We start from the raw sequence: 17,885 nt of genomic DNA, 5'->3' as shown, positions 1-17,885 counted from the left end.
TATTACAATAACTTTATTATCACTGAAACTCATCTTAACCTTGTAAATGAACTACACCCAGAATATGAGCATAGGGAAGTGCAGACTCTCAAAATGTTTACAAAAAAGGACAGTTACACTGTTGTTTACTATATTAATGTGACATCAATGTTTCATGTTTAAATATCACCTTAATTGGCAAAACTGGCTGTTGATAACTCCAAAATAATCCAGTAAATATTAAATAAGTGGTCCTTGAGTTATATCTGGACCATCAGAAGTCATGGAGCTGAAAATTAACCAGAGGTGGAAAGAGTCCCAAAATTTCCTGCTGTGGCAGAAGAGTTCATAGGTCACTGACGTTTTGTTTCACTGTTCTCATACTCTGGTTTCCTAACAAAACTGACAGCTTGTTTAACATTAAATGAAAGTTACTGGCTTGAGATGTAAACAGAAAGAGAAAGTGGAGGGAGTTAAATGTGCAAACCACACCTTTGGCATGTTGTATGCGTGAACAGTGTTCACTCAGTCGGTATTATTGTGGTTATTATTCCTCATTAGAAATTCCTTTTGAAGCAGAAGTAATCATGGGTGCTATTAAAGTTGAGTTAAAAGGGAGACTATAACTTGTTTTCTCTAGCCACATGTTGACATGACCTTTGACAGTTTCCCACAGTACACTTTTTGAAGTTGTCTGCAGGGAATTATTATAAAACAGATAAAAAAAAAAAAATCCAGGGCACCAATGATTATTTATGTTACTCTGTATCACTGATATTAAACTGGACCAGTTTTGCTACTATATCCCATTATTTTGGGGCTCAAAGTGCATCATACACAAACCGAACAAAAGCATGATTTTGGCTTTGGGTTATGACACTCGGAGTAAAAATTGGTTTTATTTTAACAGAGCTTACATGTGTTTTTCAACCCTGAGAATTCCATGTGGTGATCTCCCGTACCTAAGAAGTTTTGAGGGATCAAAAATGTTTTTTTGGTTGAAAAAAAGACTTAAATATGCTGAAGTTTGTGTACAAAGAAAATCATCTGATTCTGAGAGGGTCAGATAGGAAGCACTCACTGATTATTTTATGAAATTACGCTTGTTTCCAGACGATGTGCTATGATGATATAGACAGAAGACGCCAGAAAATAAAGCCAGTACACATCTCCCCATCAACAGCAAAACAACTGGATTCATCACACTTCCCTTCATGTTGTTGCCAGCGCAGTGCCTCTTTCCCAGTTAAATGTCAACAACAGTCTGTTCATTTGTTTTTGCCTGCAGCTGTTTCTGTGGTCAAATTTGCTACTAAGTCCCAGTGGAGGCGTTTCTGTTTCTGCTCATATCTCAGATTATAGGTGGCAGCTAATGCTGAAAACACATGCAGAAAAATAAGGAAATCTCACGCACTCATCGACAGCAATAACAACGTGAACAACAGTGATTAGAGGAGGCAGGATTAGCCTTAATCTAAAGCGTTTATGTGTTTGTTTAACGGCGCAGATATGCTCATTAAGAAGAGGGATTCGCTCCCGTCACAGTGACACCTCAGAGATGAAGGTGTAATCTGATTTTTGGGTGATTATTAAAAAAACAAAACAATCCCAGGGTATTGTTGCAGTGGGATTGACTCCCACGCCGACTCCACTGGGATTATTAAGATCACAGGAAGAATTCCTGACATAACTGCCGAGATGATGTGATGAACAGATGTCTGCGAGCTTCCTTCTGTCATCTGATGGGCCCTTCTCAGCCTAATGCATGAATGCTCATAATGTAAATATAATGTAGGCAGTTGTGGGAAGAGCTGCTGCGCAGTGAGCCCGAGCAACCAGATGATGGCAGCATTGCTGCAGCTTGTGCTTGCACTCAGCCCTCTGAAGTGTTTACTTCTTACTCTTCTCTGTGAGATGGCTGTTTTTCATTCAGTGTGAACATTTTTGAAATAAAGTGCAGCATAAGCATAAAGGAATATCAAACCCCAGACTTAAAAAAGAAGAGCTCCCTTTCCTCTGCTTTTTGCCTTTCTCTCACAGAAAAAGGTCCCTTTTCAAATAGATAATCACCTTAATTATCACCAAATATAGCTGGAGGGCTGGATGTGAACATAAATGGTGATGTGCTCAAATAGGAAACGCGAGGTTCCAGTTGGAGAGGAATACCCACAGGTATAAAAATAGGCCACAACACTTCTTATATAACAAGTGGGACATCGGGGGTTGTTTACAGCCTTCCCTGCTTGAGAAATAAAGGGTTACAATCCAGCATTATGTTGCACATTTCAAATCCTCATTAACCCAATGGGCTCAATTGGCCTGCACAATCAAACCGAAAGCACCAACAAGAATGTGTTTTTGAAATGAAGCCTCATTCTCACATAAACAGGAATTCACGTTCCTCAATGGACTTGTGGCATTTTCGTTTTCTACGTGAGAGAGATGGCTGTTGGAAGAAGCGGGGAGGGAGGCGGGGTTCGCTCGCTTTGAATGACTGAAGCAGCCAATGGGCGGCGACGTTTTGCGCTGATGGACAGGCACGGCCCCTGCAGGACGCTCCGCCCCCCCTATGACTCCGTGTTTTAGTCTGTTTTTAGAGCAGCAGCGTCACATGTTGTTTTTCTCCAGGATCAGCTCAGTCTGGTCCCCACTGCACTGTTGCTTCTGCCGTGGCGGACAGCGGATATGTTCTGCAATGGATTAGGGTTTGTTTTTGTTTTTGTTTGTTTAAATAACGGTTGATATTATATATTTATACAGAATTTATTTTATGCTGTGAGGTTAGAAAAAAAGAGGAATTTGCTGATCTGGACTTGAAAAGAGAAGCTGAGGGAAAATGGCAAGTCCTCCGGCGACGGGAGGACACCTGTTATCTAATGGGATGAATGGGGTGAAGAAGTACGGGTACCTGAGGAAGCAGAAGCACGGACACAGGCGATTTTTTGTGCTCCGGGAGCCGATCGATAGCTGCCCGGCCCGGCTGGAGTATTATGAGAGCGAGAAGAAATGGAGAAACAAGTCCGCCGCGAAACGGGTTATAACTTTGGACTCCTGTCTGTGCGTAAACAAACGCGCCGACGCCAAACACAAGCACCTCATCGCCCTCTACACCAAGGACGAGTACTTCGCTGTGGCTGCAGACAACGAGCAGGAGCAGGAGAGCTGGTACAGGGTTTTGACTGATTTAATAGCTGAGGGGAAAGTGTACGACAGCCCTGCTTCCACGTCCTCTCTGGTGGGCTTTGAAGAGGCCAGTTACGGACTCCTCACTCCTGCAACACCTGCCTACAAGGAGGTATGGCAGGTCAACTTGAAATCCAAAGGTTTGGGGCAAGTGAAGAACCTCACTGGAGTGTACAGGCTGTGTTTGTCCAGCAGGACCATCAGCTTTGTGAAACTGAACTCTGAAACAGCTGCTGTTAGTCTACAGCTCATGAACATCAGGAGATGCGGCCACTCAGACAGCTTCTTCTTCATAGAGGTAGGTCGCTCTGCAGTAACGGGGCCCGGGGAGTTCTGGATGCAGGCAGAGGACTCAGTGGTGGCGCAGAACATCCACGAAACCATCCTGGAGGCCATGAAGGCCATGAAGGAGCTGTCCGAGTTCAGACCGAGGAGCAAAAGCCAGTCTGCTAGCACTAACCCCATCTCTGTACCCACAAGGCGCAACCTCAACAACCTCCCCCCGAGTCAGACGGGCCTTGTGAGGAGATCCAGAACAGACAGCATGGCAGCCACGTCGCCAGGGAGGAAGGTCACGTCCTGTCGAATAAGAACTTCCAGTGAGGGAGACGGAAGCGTGACCCGGCCTGTGTCCATGTCCATATCTGTGAACGGGAGTCCCACCAGTCCTAACTCTGGGAATCACCTCAGCAGGTCCCACACCCTCAGCAATGGGCGCACTTGCAGGATGCTAGAATCAACTTACAACCTCCATCACAGCCGCTCGATGCCGGTGTCCAACTCCCCCCCTGCTGCCTCCAGTCCCATTAGCATGTCTCCTCGAGGCGGGGGCAGGATCTGCACTCCTGACAAAGTTAGGCGCCCCTTCAGCTGCAGCGCCTCCATCTCGGGCTCTCTCAGCGACACCGGCTTCATGCTGTGCGACGATTACAGCTGCAGCCCAGGTGAACCCAGGTTCCTTCCCCTGACTCGCAGTGACACCCCCGACTCCCTGTCCAGCACTCCTCCATCCCGTGACACCAGCGACCCTTGTGGCTACATGATAATGGAGGGAGCAAATGGAAGCAGGTGCTGCAACGGGGGCGAGGGTCTGGCTTACAGGAAGCGAACCCACTCCCTCACCACACCACGCCAACAGAGGGTGGTGGCCCCGCTGTCCTCGGCCTCCCTGGATGAGTACACCCTCATGAGGATGGCCCACGGACAGAACTCCCACTCTGCCTCACCCAAAGTGTGCTACCCTGAGGATTACGGCGACGTTGAAATCGGTTCATCCAGGAGCTCCAGCAGTAACCTTGGGGACGATGGCTACATGCCCATGACGCCAGGTATAGCACCCCAGTCTGGAAAGGCAGACAACTACGTGCCCATGAGCCCCATGTGTGTCTCAGCACCGAAGCAGATTGTGAACCCTCGGGTGCATCCTCAAGCGGCTGCCAGTGGCGGTTACAAGACCAACTCCCCTTCCTCCAGTTCTCTAGAGGACAACGGCTACATGAGAATGTGGTGTGGCTCTAAGTCCTCCATTGAGAGTCCAGATAGACATGGTGAATACATGAACATGTCCCCTGGAAACCCACCTCCACTCCAGACCCCACCTGATTACTGCTTGGGCCTTCTGGCTTCTGAACCCACATCAATTAGGCCAGCCTACCAGACCGGCTCCCTCACGCTACCTGCTAAACTGCAGGCCTCCAAGAATGAAGATAACAACCAGTATGTACTGATGAGTCCCCAGAGTTTGAGGCAGAGACCTGGGGAGTCAGACTATTATTCAGTGATGCAGCCCAGTGCAGCTCAAACCTCACCGCTGTGCCCCTCAGCACCCTCTCCAGTCAGACACAGCCGAGCTGAGAGTTTGGCCTACAGGGGGAGGCTGGGCAGACCTAACAGGCTGTCTCTGGACACCCTAAGGACCCTGCCCAGCATGAATGAACATCCCCTCCCTGGAGAACCCAGGAGCCCAGGGGAATACATTAACATCGACTTCAGTGGCGCCAGATTCTCCCCGCCCTCTGTCGTATCTACAGAGAGGCAGTCTTCATCGCTGGCCTCCAGTGGCGGGGGCCCAGGGAGGTCATCTCTGGCAGACTACATAAACCTGGAGCTGGGATCGCACTCACCAAAGGAGGCTGACACTCCCGCTGAGCGCTTGGACACACTCCCAGAGCTAACCTTGTGCCCCTGCTCAGAGGAGGATGGAGTATACCATGTGGATAGTGAGAAAGACTCCCAGGGCCTCAGTGATGAGGTGAAAAATGATTACACCGAGATGACGTTTGGGATGACCAGCTCGCCCCCACAGCTTGTACCTCAGAACGCAACAAGGTATGTGTCTGTCTGTGGCTCTAATGATCATTTATTTAAAGCATCTGGGTGTATGTTTTGGTATAAATGTTGATCGTGAGATGGCAGTAAAAAGAAGCAGGTGGCAACAAAACATCAATTAAATGTATTTGATATTTTTGCTACAGTGACATTTTTAGTTACTTATTTCCTCATTTGTCTGCTTCTGTTTTCCAGTAGCCAGAGCAGCAGAGAGAAGATGCTCTCTATGGAGGACCAGGACATCCCAGAACACATCGGGGTCTTCCTGCTCGGTGCAACCTCTTCCTCCACAGTGGACCCTGACTGCTCTGCCAAGGTCATCAGGGCACATCCGCAGGGACGCCGGCGCCACAGCTCTGAAACCTTCTCCTCCACCGCCACCGTGACCCCGGTCTTCACATCCTTCGCTCGCGGCGATGCAGTAAAGAGGCACAGCTCGGTGGAGAACATCTCTTCCCGGAGCAGTGAGGGCTCCGACGAGGAGTACGGCAGCCCCGAGAACCAGCAGAGCTCGGCGGGCTACCCCAACAGACTCAACTACATTGCCTTGAACCTGGAGAAGTGCGAGGACCTGGTCGGCTTCAAACCCGCCAGCAGCTGCAAAGGGGGCATCAACGGATTGCACACCTCACCATATGTCTGTTTGGGATTCAAGGAGGCTGCAACCACTGCTAAAGGTGGGTGAGCTTTATGTCAGATGTGTTGCTGCTCAATAAAATATTCGAACGGTCTGCTTTTAACAGAGGGGATGAAGGTTTCAGGAATGTCTTTAACAGAAAAGAGAGCAGCACTATTCAGCTGTCAAATTTGTGAGAAAAAAACATGAGTGAAGATTTGCATTTCCTCTAGATTCAAATTCCAACTGGCACTTCAGTAGCTGATGCTGCCTTCAAGTGCTTCTTCTAAGCTTCAACTTTTGAGTTCTTCTGTGAATGGTTAATCTTTCTGTGCCTAAATGGCAGAGTGCTGCTGGGTGTTGGAGTGTCCAAACAAAGAGAGGCAAGGCAGCAATTCTTAAGTTTCTCTTAATTGCTTTTAGGACCCTTAACTTATAGGGTTTCCGGTATTTCCCACAACATGTGAACGCAACATGAGGGTGCTGTGAAACGTGACTGGGCTGAGGGCTGTGAAGTAAACAAGCACCATGACAGAGCAGGATGCTGCCTTGCTGTTTCTGTCGTGGGCTGAAGATACCAGAAATACAACCTCAGAGTTCCACCGACGCTTATAGAGAATGGAAGTTTTTGCAAAATGAACAGAAATAACAGATTAGAGATTCATTCTAAACCTCCTGCAAAAGCTCCACAGAAACTAAAAAGTCAGAAGCATTAAACATTTATTTGTTAAGTCTGTGGAACTTGTTTAGTGTGGCAGGTTATTAGCAGCCGTGCTGTTGTTGATGCCACGGGAATCACAGTGGAGGCTTCCTGTCAGTTGTAATGTCTCTCTGAGCCGCAGGCATTTCCGGCTGTTGTTTTTCAGTCGGGTAGGCATTAGGATGTGTTGCACATCAATGTGACCTCTATAGACCCCTTATTCCCACCATCCTGTGATCAATACTGCATCCCAGTATATCCCAGTGAGCAAAACAAAAGCCCCAGTGTGGGGTAGCAGACGACAGGATTGTGGGGGTAGCAAACATAAGTGCTACCCCCTCTGACTGCACAGTGTTGAGTTTAAAGCTAAATGACCCTCTGACCCCCATGCTTCCGTCGGAGACATCCGGCTCATATGTGCCTGTGAGCACGTAGAGGTCAGAGGGGGTGGAAGGATGTTGCACCCCCAGTGTGAGGGCCAGCGTAAGTGGATATATGTCTGTGTGTGTGTGTGTCCTCGTGGGCAGTGACAAGGGGGAAAACAACAAAGCAGGGCCATCAGGTAACTGGATGTCATGCTCTGCATTCCTGGCAGAGCTGGTTTGAAAAGCTGCTGTGAGGGGGGGGGGTTGTTTTTGTCTCGGCTCCAGGCCGTTTGAATAGAAGGTGGCTTTTATTTCACCACAAGAGCCCCTGTGTGTGTGTTTGTGTGTGTGTGTGTGTGTGTGTGTGTGTGTGTGTGTGTGTGTGTGTCATTTTTAGGACGCAGAAACAGAAAAAACAAATTCTATGTTAAGTTATTAGTATTTATAGTCAGTGGGGCTCTGGTAAATAAAGTGGAATGTACCAACACTGAGGCACCCCCCCCCCCCCCCACTACATGGAAAATCAGCTTTTTTTTCCAAGAGATGCCTTAATTTATGCTCTTTAAGCTTGCAACTGTGCGCAGTCTTTGACAGTGACATGTTTGTTTTTATCTGCGTTGGCTCGCACGTGTCCTGCGCTCATGTTTTTGAGGAGTGCTAATATTTTTACGGCACTAATAAAGCTTTGAATTGACTCGGGAGAGGGAGGGAAATAGCCATGAACATACATGTGGACTTGAGCACGTACACATAGGGTGTTTTTTTCTCTCTCTCTTTTTTTTTTTTTTTTTTCCCAGTGGTGTAGCCTGTATCCGTGAACGCTTGGCAAAGACATGCAGAAAGAGAGCGAGAGAGAGAGAGTGTAGGCTGTTTTGTTTTCCAGTGCTGCTTGCCTGGCTGTTTGCAGGGGAGCGAGTAAATGCGTGCATAATGGGGCAGGATGGCACGTGCACTCCGCTGCCCTTCTGCCTCATTAGGCTGTTCACTTAGAAGAAGTAAGACAAGCAGAGAGAGAAAGGGGGGAGCAGAGTACAGAAAGGGGAGGGGAGGATCTCTGGCTTTTTAAAGGAACAAATAAACTCATCTGTGAGGCCCCTCTTTGACTGAGGTGCATTCTGGGAGAGCGGGAGCCCTTGTTTACCCGGTTCCTGTGCTGTGCGGTGAGGCGGGGTGAAGGAGGTCAGAGCGTTTGGCCCCACTAGCGGAGGGCTTTGATTTCGCGTTTATCAGGACGTCACGTTGGGTTTCTGGACCGTGTGCCACTCTGACCCAAAAAATCTGCAGGTTTTCATTACATCCAAACACCTCTGCTGATTAGTTTACCCAATCAGATAAATGCAGTTTGGATGGATGGGTGACTTTCACTCTAAATTGAGGGTCAAAGCACCTAAACACCCAAACTGCCCCTCCTCCATGAGACAGCCCTAAAAAAATAAAATAAAATAAAAAGAACGTGACCGTGCCGTTTCCTGTCAACAAAAGTCTCCACTTATAAGCATTTGACAGCTGGATTTTTTTTTTCTATGCTCCAGCTTAGATGCCTGGCATAAGGGTCAGGAGTTTGTTTACCTCTTGTTTTGTCAGAGAGCCAGGCCATGTGACTCAGAGGCGGCGTTTACCTCCACTCTTACCCAAGCTGGCAGTCTGCGCTTGCGGCCCCGGCTAGCCGCAGCTCAGCCAGGTGAATGTTCTGTACCAGACTCAGATTAGCCAAGTCAGCCGTCTCTGTTTCCACCTCCTCTGACTAATACCTTTATCTGACGGCGCCAATCGGCTCCTGCTTCCTCTGATGATTGAAGAGATCATTCTTAATGCTGCATTGATATGATTGTCCTTCACTAGACTTATGGGTGTAGGTTTTATTTGCGCATTGAGAGGAACACATTAAGCAGGTTGTTTGGACCTGATCTGTTTGAATGTATATCTTAACTTAATGGCTGGCTTGGATGTGTTTGTGCTCATCCTGAAAACTTTGTTCACAATCAAAACAAGTCACACATATTTGAGGCTGAGGCTTTTTTTTAGCTAATAATCATGAAAAAAAACATTTTTCTTAAACAGGTTCTCTTGTTGACATTGAGAACTGTTTTTTTTTTCAAGAGAGATCTGTGTACAAAAACAGGAAATGTTTAGAGTAGACAGATAATAGATATGTTATACATCTCTGATTGCTGATACTTCACCTTTCACCCTTTTAGAATGTTCTAAGAGAATGTAGCTTCATATTTGAGTTTTGTTTGGTTTATTCCATTTGTTTAAACCCAGCACAATGTATGACACATGCAGTTAAGTGGCTTCAACGTTTATGGAAAAAACACGCGTTAAAAACAACATCACCATAATGAAGAATAGGCAGAATTGTAGGTTGTACAATGATCTTACAATTTCTAAAAGAGAAACAGGATTTGTTCCTGTGCAAAAAACAAAGTCTTTAATTTTCTTGACAGGTATTTCATATCAGTCCTAAAAGTGAGTCTGGTATCCATCCAGAGTCCTGAGCATTTGTAAAAGTCAGCAGTTTCACTTTTGCTGTTCATGCAAAGCCAAAACACAGATAGGTGTCAACCTTTAATAAGGTGTTAAACACATTACCAAGCCCTGAAAAAACACTCCAATAACTCGAGAGAAGATCACCAGCACAGTGTGAAACAGAGAGAAGCTAAACGAGGCAAAGGGGTATTGTTATGAGGGATTAATCCTTAAGAAGGCAAAGAATGGCCACCTTATTTTTAGGAGCTACGGATGCTCAGTCAGGATTCCACTGTCGCATTTCAAAAGCTGTTTTCAAACCAAAAGTATAAAGATTTTTTTATTTTAGCTTTACTGCCATTTAGCTACAACTGCCACATCTAAGGTGTGTAACATAGCAACTGCCCTATGACATGTAACTACAATAGTTAAGTGTTAATTATAAATTACCAGCATGACAGTGCCGCGATCACGCAAACACATTTTCCGAAATGTTGTTGAGGGTGATGATTTTTCTTCTTCCAACTGCTACGCAAGCCATGTGTTGCTGGCTCTGCAACCTCAGCTCCGTGTTGCTGCTTCCAATCTGGAAAGTGCAAATCCATTCATTCCTACTCCATCCCATAAAGGGTTTCCGTTCTGGTCATATGTACAGTTGTGTCATTTTACAACACAGCAGCTCACCATTCTGATGAGTTTCTAATGTCCACAATTTAATTTTCAAACCCAAAAGCAGCATCTGTCTCCGTATATTCCAGTATCAGCTCGGACTTGCATGGACAACTCTCCCATAATGCATTGCGTTGGGCGACATCATGATCCTGAACTCTACAGTATGCACTGAGTCTGGAATAAGCTGGTGTTTAACGAGTTTTGGATGGCAGAGGTGATTGTGTGTGAATATTGAGTAAATAAAAGAGGTCCAAGAATGGATCCCTGTGGAACACCTTTATTAATAGCAAGATTTGGTCTGAAACCTTTGAAGACTACTGCCAGAAAGACGGCCATAAATAAAAGTAGTGACAGCAAAGTAGTGACACTTAGAAAAACTGGCCAACTTGCATGTGTTCTAAATATACTGTACACACGACTAGTGGTGTTTATCTTTGGGTTTAAATTTTAACTAAACATTACATCAGCAGGCTCAAAATTAATATGGGCAATAAACTAAGGAGTAACAGGGCTATAAGACCAAAAGGAGCCCTGCCGTGTCGCTTCAAGTCCCTCCTGAGTGCTAGTGGCAGATGGCCATTCTCCGGAGGGTGTGTGTGTGTGTGTGTGTGTGTGTGTGTGTGTGTGTGTGTGTGTGTGTGTGTGTGTGTGTGTGTTTGGGGATGGAGTTGGAGGGGGGTTAAACACCTGCCACCCCGTTCTTTCTTTACACCCTCTCATTACATCAATTTCCCTGCCACATGTACGCAAACTAGCATGTAAACAAATATATCCTGCTATATGTCTTTCTGCAGTGCACGTCCATACCTCTTCACCCCCCACCCCACCCCAAACTAATGACAGTCCACCATCTGCTGCACCCACAGGCTAGAGAGAACATCAGCTGTGTGTGTGTGTGTGTGTGTGTGTGTGTGTGTGTGTGTGTGTGTGTGTGTGTGTGTGTGTGTGTGTGTAATTTGTTGGCCAGATTAGAGACATCCTCGTCCGTCTACTCAAATCCCGCTTCCCCCTGACGTCATGCGTTTGGTTGTACTGTGAGTGATGTCATTCCAAAGAATATGCAGTGGGTAAATGCACCCACTGCATATTCTATGTATCGGTTACATAGTTTCCACCCATTTGTGTGCTTGATGTTAGAGGGTGAACGCAAGCGAAAGAGGTCTAAGTTGTACAGCCATGCATCCCTAACTCATTCTGAGCATGCTCAGTAGATGAGGCTGTTAGTCAGTTCCCAAAGTGGGGGTTGGGACCTGTGTTATGTGTCACAGGATAATAGTCTCTTATTTTGCTTTTCAGTTTAACAAATTTAAATTTCTGATTAGTCAACACTGCCTCAGAGTTTGTGAAAGACCATCCAAAATATTAAAGTTCTGGAGCAATTTGATGACACGTCTTTTTGTGTATTCCAATTTATCAAGCAATAATTAACAGATAATTTTGGAACAAAAAGTGCATATGATGGTTGCATTGAAACTACTACTTCCTCTTTTGAAATTTAGCCCAATAAGCAGGTCTATTTAGATTTTTCTATGTGTCACACTTTATTCTGCAGTTTATGGATTTACTCCTAAAGGTGACGCCTGATCGCACCCATCAGCCTGATTGCATGATCCATTCTTACTGCACACTGGGCCTCGAGCACATACACATGCTAGCTGTTAAATAGTTTATTTACACCTGCGTCAGAGTGGCATTGAAGTTGGGATGTTGCTAAAATAACAAAGCACTGCAAACAGCCAAAGCAAGAACTCCAGAAATGCCATGTTACATGATATAGAGAACAAACACGTAATGCCAAAGGCTGTTGTGTCAGAGTTTCCAACGGTGTGTGTGTGTGTGTGTGTGTGTGTGTGTGTGTGTGTGTGTGTGTGTGCATCACGGCTCAGGGAGAAGGAGGGGGGCTAAAGTAGGCCGGGATGTTCCAGACAGAAGCGCTTGCTGCTAGATAACTGCGTGGCCAGCGTTCCCCACATTTAGCCAGCCACGGCTCCAGATGAGATTACAGCCTCTGCGGGCGAGATTAGATGGCCGAGGGTAGATCAGCAAGAGCCGGTGGCTGCTCCGCGGAGAGCAGCTGGGCAGTGCGTAACGTAAGGTGCAGGCATTGGGATGTTTTGTCCAAATTTGAATGCGTTTATAAAACTGAATTCAACAGAAATCTGAATGGACCACAACTGTAAAATTATCACATTAAATTGCCGTCTGCCTCCAGAAATTTAATTTGATGCCAAAGTGAATTGTTACATTTAAATAGTAAATTATATAAGATCCAGGGACTTATCTTTGGATTTAGTGATTTAACATCTCTAATGTCCTCAGCTATGTCCTTCTCTATTTTTATCATTATATGATGCTTAAAATATCTTAAAAAGATCTAAATGTGTGGTTCTGTAAAGGGGGACATTGTGGAAACTGTTTGTTCTGGGCTGTTTGTTTAAATGAGCACCGAGTGACAGATCCAAAAATGGAGACTTTCCAGGAACAAAAAAAAAGCCTGACTGTTGTGTATATTTGAAGCCATTCAGCTGGCATTTTTTTTTTTAAGAGTTTCATCAGCCTTAGAGTGCAAATGACACACATACGCTTCTCCTCTTCCTCAGCGTCCACCACTGCTGCATTTACATGGAAAGACGCCATAAAATCTTATCATCTCTTGCTGCATAAATGCAACCTGTATGTTTAATATCAGAGATGCTGCTGTACCGCTTGTAGCTGTGCTCATTGTGGGTCCCTAACAGCATGACACCCCCCCCCCTCCCATCTCTGCATCCTAGATTATGTCATTATGTCCGCTGTGAATGTGCCCCCTTGCCCTTCACCCCCACACAGACTGTCCTTCAAGACTGTCCTGAGCAAAACAGTTGGTGTGGTACTGTCCAATAAGGCCCAGCCCACACACAAACACACTTGTAACACCTTCAGCCATAGAATATTTTTAATTGGAAAAGAATCTTCAGATTTAGTCAGACCATAATGACCAAAGATTGGCTCTGTGGAGGAATAATTAAACAAAAACAAGTGGCTTTATTTTAATAACCAGGTCAGAGTCAGATTATAAAAAAAAAAACAGGCAAAAAAATGTGCAATATTGATGTCAATTTCAAAGTAAATACTACTGTTTTTGAACCTACGCAAAGCATTTTCTGCAACTCTGCCAGAAATGTAGTATAGTGTGCTATATGTGAATAGGCCTAAGCAGCCTATAACTTTAAAAAATGATACCAGTAAGAGTCACTGTTAAGACAAGAGGTACTTTCACACCGTTAAAACACTTTGTGTGTGTGTGTGTGTGTGTGTGTGTGTGTGTGTGTGTGTGTGTGTGTGTGTGTGTGTGTGTGTGTGTGTGTGTGTGTGTGTGTGTAAACTTATACGTGCAGAACTCTCACGTGTGCAGCACCCACTTGATATTTAAGCTGCTCCTGTGAATCCTTGTTATTGTGGCGGACAAAAGCCTAATCTGAGCCTGTGAATGAGTCCACCCTGTACAGTACATGTGTACTGTACAGGGTGGACAGAGCCCGTCTTGTCTGTTGTCAAAGAAACAGATTTGTGTTCTGCAGTGTTAAAGGTGCAGTGTGAGATTTGTGGCCACTAGTGGTGCTATAGAGCAGTGTTCGGCTGAGTGATTCTCCTTCATATCGCTGACCTTACAGCTGTTTTATGTAAACAAAAAACATTTGAAATTACACCTCACGTGATAATCACACAAGCGTTCGTGAGAAACTCTTGACTCATTTGCATTGCCGTCTTTTCTTTTTCCTTTTTACATACTAAGAATTTGAGTACGCTTTGCTTGACAGTTGAATGCAAATGACTGCATATGACTGCATATCCTGTAGCCTGTTAGAGAATGGAAGATTGAAGTGTACCCATTGATTTCACTTTTGTAAAATCTACTGGAACAAGTTAGGAAAACGGATAAATATTTCTGTTAACGCTTGCTTCTCTCTCTTGTCATCTCTTCCAGACTGAAGGACTCGATCTGTCCTCTGACTTAGCATCCCGACTGACCTGCTGCTCAAAAGGAAAAGGAAAAAAAAAAAAAAAAGAAGAAGCAAACTTTGCCCTTTGACAGGGCTCTGTGGCCCAAAAAAAAGACTGTATGGACCCTCAGTATCACAAACACACACTTAGGACACAAGCAGGTCACCATCTATGCATGTCTGGGATTTGCTGATGGCAGCACAGGTGTGTTTGTGCGAATGGGTGTATTATTGTTTTGTGTATTGGTGTGTCTCATGTTCCCTGCACTTTTAGAGGCCATTTCTCCTGTGACCCAGTTTTTTGGCACAAGCACAGAAGAAAAGATAGTCAGACAATAACAGTACTCTGATGGTACCCAAATACTATTTATTTACTTGAGGGTAGTTTTATGACTGCCTGCATGTGTGCATGTGTGTGTGTTTCTGAGGTAAAGTCCGACCAACGGGTATGCCAGTGAACAATGAAACCTAGAAATGGCCAAGGGAGAGAGGATACTAAGGTACACTGAGTATATAACTATAGTTATTTAGATATTTTATTTATTTTTGGATGATGAATGTCTGAAAAGACCTACACAATGCCTTAATGTCTATACTGTCCTTATGTTTTCTATGAAATAAGCGATAAATATTCTATTATGGTATGTTTGTTTGGGCCTACATCTCTATATTGTTATTTTCTTGTGGAAAGTAAAATGTCTAGTTTACCATTAAAATATATTATTTCAGAAATGTGCAGTACTGTGGGGCTGCTTGAGAGCTGATTTATTGTATTGATATTAAAGTATTTTCTTAATTAATTATTTCTTATTCATTGTAACTTAGTTTATTTTTTGTCCAATCAGAAGTGCTGGACTAAAAGAGATATATTTCTAAATGTTTTCAAGAGTTATGCATGTCTATATAAATCAGCTCAGACCCCCACAACATCAGGCATCTGAACGCACTGTACCTCCCACAGTTCCTCAGTCACTTGAGCCTGAAAACCTCACACACTCCTACCTTCAAACCTACGGCCTGCTGTTTAGCTCGATGCAAGCCGCCCTGCTGTGATATCGTTTGACTGTACAATTGTCTAGTTGAGGTGATAATGGAGTGGGGGAAGCCAACAAAAACTGTTGAGGTTGGGGAGCCCAGTTGAGCCCATATCTGGTCAGCGAGTGAGGGCTGAAGAAAAGGGCATGAGGGGCACTGAGGGGAGTGGGGCTGGGCAGCAAAGAAAATGTAGTGGAAAAGAGGCCCACAGCCACATGTGACACCTCCATGGAGGTTCACGGGAGACTCAGCTGTCTGGAAAATGTGATTACATGGCAGACAGTGTAACAAAATTAGAGCTAGCTGAAGAGAATTATGTAAGGTTACAAGTTAAAGCAAGACTTTGTAACTGAATTACTATATAATTATTTCATTATAGGATAATGCATCATCATTATTTACTATTAGCCATTGGCTAACATTAGCCACCATTAGCAACGCGTCATTCCAGACCAAATAAGTCATTATCTTATTTCTCCAAGAATGAGGAAAATTTTTACATTTTTTCTGTTAAAAGTTTAATATCTTAAAATATTAACATAATGTAAAAATTTAAAGAGTTTAGTGTAATTTCAAAAGCTACCAAACAGACTCTGCTAAAGTTTAACATTATGAATGTTAGCAAATATTGCTAATGTTAAGTTTTAGGCACAAAACCTTACAGGTACCTCTAGGCCCCGTGAACGCGGTAAAATTTGCCTCTTGCATTTTAGCCTGTTGTTTACACGACAACAGCGTTTCGAGTCCCTGAAAACGGTACAATTTGAAAACGGGTTCCAGAGTGGAGCGTTTTTAAAATAGCTCCGTCTATGTAAACAGTGAAAGCGCTGCTGGCACACGCGCACTATGCTTGTGACTCCTACAACCACACTGTCAACTTGTGGCCTGGCGTGGGAACTACAGCGTTTTCAACACCTTGTGGTTCTGTCTGAACACGTTACTTTTCGAAAACGGCAAAACGACACCTTTTCCACTGGATCGTTCTTGTGTAAACGGGGCCTTACTGTGGGAAAATGTGTCATTTCCACTTCAGAAACCAACCGTTAATGTGATGAAACCAACCATAATTGATGATGGGGAAAAACTGTCACCTCATGAAGAACATTCAACACAAAATCTGAATCGAGACTCTTCCCGTGAACCTCCAGATTGGCCACTAGGTTATTTATTATCAAAGTCATTTTAAAGCACTCTATTTCTATCCTGACTGTGGTCTTTGTGCCATCTGCTGTGGCAGCTCCAACTGGCTCTCAACCCCTTTAGTGTACAGTGGATTGTAAAACTTCAGTCTGAATGTATCGCTGAGCTGGTGGAAACACCACAGAAATGTGCAAGAGTTGAATAGTACTGGAGCCGTACCACACTAGGTCACAGGTACGGCTCTTTATCTTCATAGTCTTGAATGTGTATATTTTGTACATAGCGTTTAACTAAAGGAAAAAAGTCTATCAGCTATACATTAGAGTTCTTAGATTTAAACTATGTTGCAATGATATTCCTGTGTAAAGACTTTGGCTACCAATTTTTAAAGGCGGGCTGGGTTTTTGCTTTGGGGATGTATAGTTTATTGTATTCTTTTATCCTTTACAGTGACTATATATAAAAAAAAAATTATCTTTGTCTATTTTATTATAGAAATCTCTTTGCCTTGTTGACACACTTTACCTAATGGCATATGCAATAGTGACATGAATAAAATCTAGTTTACAACTGTGGAACCAAATGTAATGTTGCATTGATTTTTTTTTTTTCTTTATTGTGACGAGCAGGAGCTGCTTTCCTCCGTGTACATTTCTCTTTCTGCCAAGTGTTTTTGTTTTTCCCGTCACTGGGAACTTTGTTCCTGACATGTCTAAAAGCGCTTTCCGCATTTGTCCATGGATAGATTGTTCCTAATCAATTGATCTTTGATTGACTCAGTTTGAATGTGCTGTCTTCCATTGTACATAAGTCAACATACTGTTTATTGTGATGCTCACGAGAGATGACTATAATGATTTATAAATTTTGGTAGTTGAGTTTTGCTTTTGTCTGTATTAATTATGAATAGCAACCTACAGAAATAAATGAATTTATTTAAAGATCTACAACTTTGTCTTCCTTTTTTATTTTCAAAAGTTAAACTAAATGAAAACAGTAATTCCTGATTTCTTTCTTTGTTTCATCATTTTTATACATAAGAAGTGCTTTATAATGAGCTTATGTGAGTTTTGGTGGAGCATTTTACTGGCACTGCAAACAAAGTTTACAACAGCATTCTAACCATACGGCCATTAAGCCAAACTGGCCACACTGTTAGCTAGCTAGCTAACAAGCTAATGATAACACCAAGAGAGGCTGCAGCAGCAAAATCCAGAAGTGAACAAGTGTTTGTTTTATTGCTCATGAACATTATTTTTAATTTGTAAGAATAAGCCTACGGCCACACGTTCACGGGTACTTTTTAAGATGTGGATTTTCCACTTCAGTTTTGAAAATCTCTCTGTCCACATGAAAACACAAAAACCCATCAAGTGCTGCCAAGAGCGTGCCAAAGCCACCGGTGGTGATGTAAC

General features: G+C 44.1%; 1 protein-coding gene across 2 annotated transcripts; it reads left to right on the top strand.

Annotated features, from left to right (window-relative positions):
• Positions 1 to 2,583: 2,583 nt before the first annotated feature.
• Positions 2,584 to 17,417, top strand: LOC115794544 (insulin receptor substrate 2-like). Of its 2 annotated transcripts, XM_030750124.1 has the most exons (4): positions 2,836 to 3,088; positions 3,321 to 5,490; positions 5,686 to 6,167; positions 14,280 to 17,417. In XM_030750124.1, the coding sequence occupies exons 1-4, from the start codon at positions 2,986 to 2,988 to the stop codon at positions 14,282 to 14,284; spliced, it is 2,760 nt and encodes a 919-aa protein (XP_030605984.1). In that variant the 5' UTR covers positions 2,836 to 2,985; the 3' UTR covers positions 14,285 to 17,417. The 2 variants fall into 2 exon arrangements, with proteins under 2 accessions (XP_030605974.1, XP_030605984.1); XM_030750114.1 differs by having other exon boundaries at positions 2,584 to 5,490.
• The last annotated feature ends 468 nt before the right edge of the window (positions 17,418 to 17,885 follow it).

Source organism: Archocentrus centrarchus, chromosome 2, assembly GCF_007364275.1.
Source record: "Archocentrus centrarchus isolate MPI-CPG fArcCen1 chromosome 2, fArcCen1, whole genome shotgun sequence".
Taxonomy (NCBI): domain Eukaryota; kingdom Metazoa; phylum Chordata; class Actinopteri; order Cichliformes; family Cichlidae; genus Archocentrus; species Archocentrus centrarchus.
Note: the sequence above shows the minus strand (reverse complement) of the source record. Positions and strands in the feature narration are given on the sequence as shown.

What these genes read in the sequence shown, in the direction of transcription:
- LOC115794544 (XM_030750114.1), top strand. Translation starts at nt 2,816, where the DNA reads ATGGCAAGTCCTCCGGCGACGGGAGGACACCTGTTATCTAATGGGATG. An exon ending in GTACCTCAGAACGCAACAAG is followed by an intron (nt 5,491 to 5,685) that starts GTATGTGTCTGT and finishes TCTGTTTTCCAG; the next exon opens with TAGCCAGAGCAGCAGAGAGA.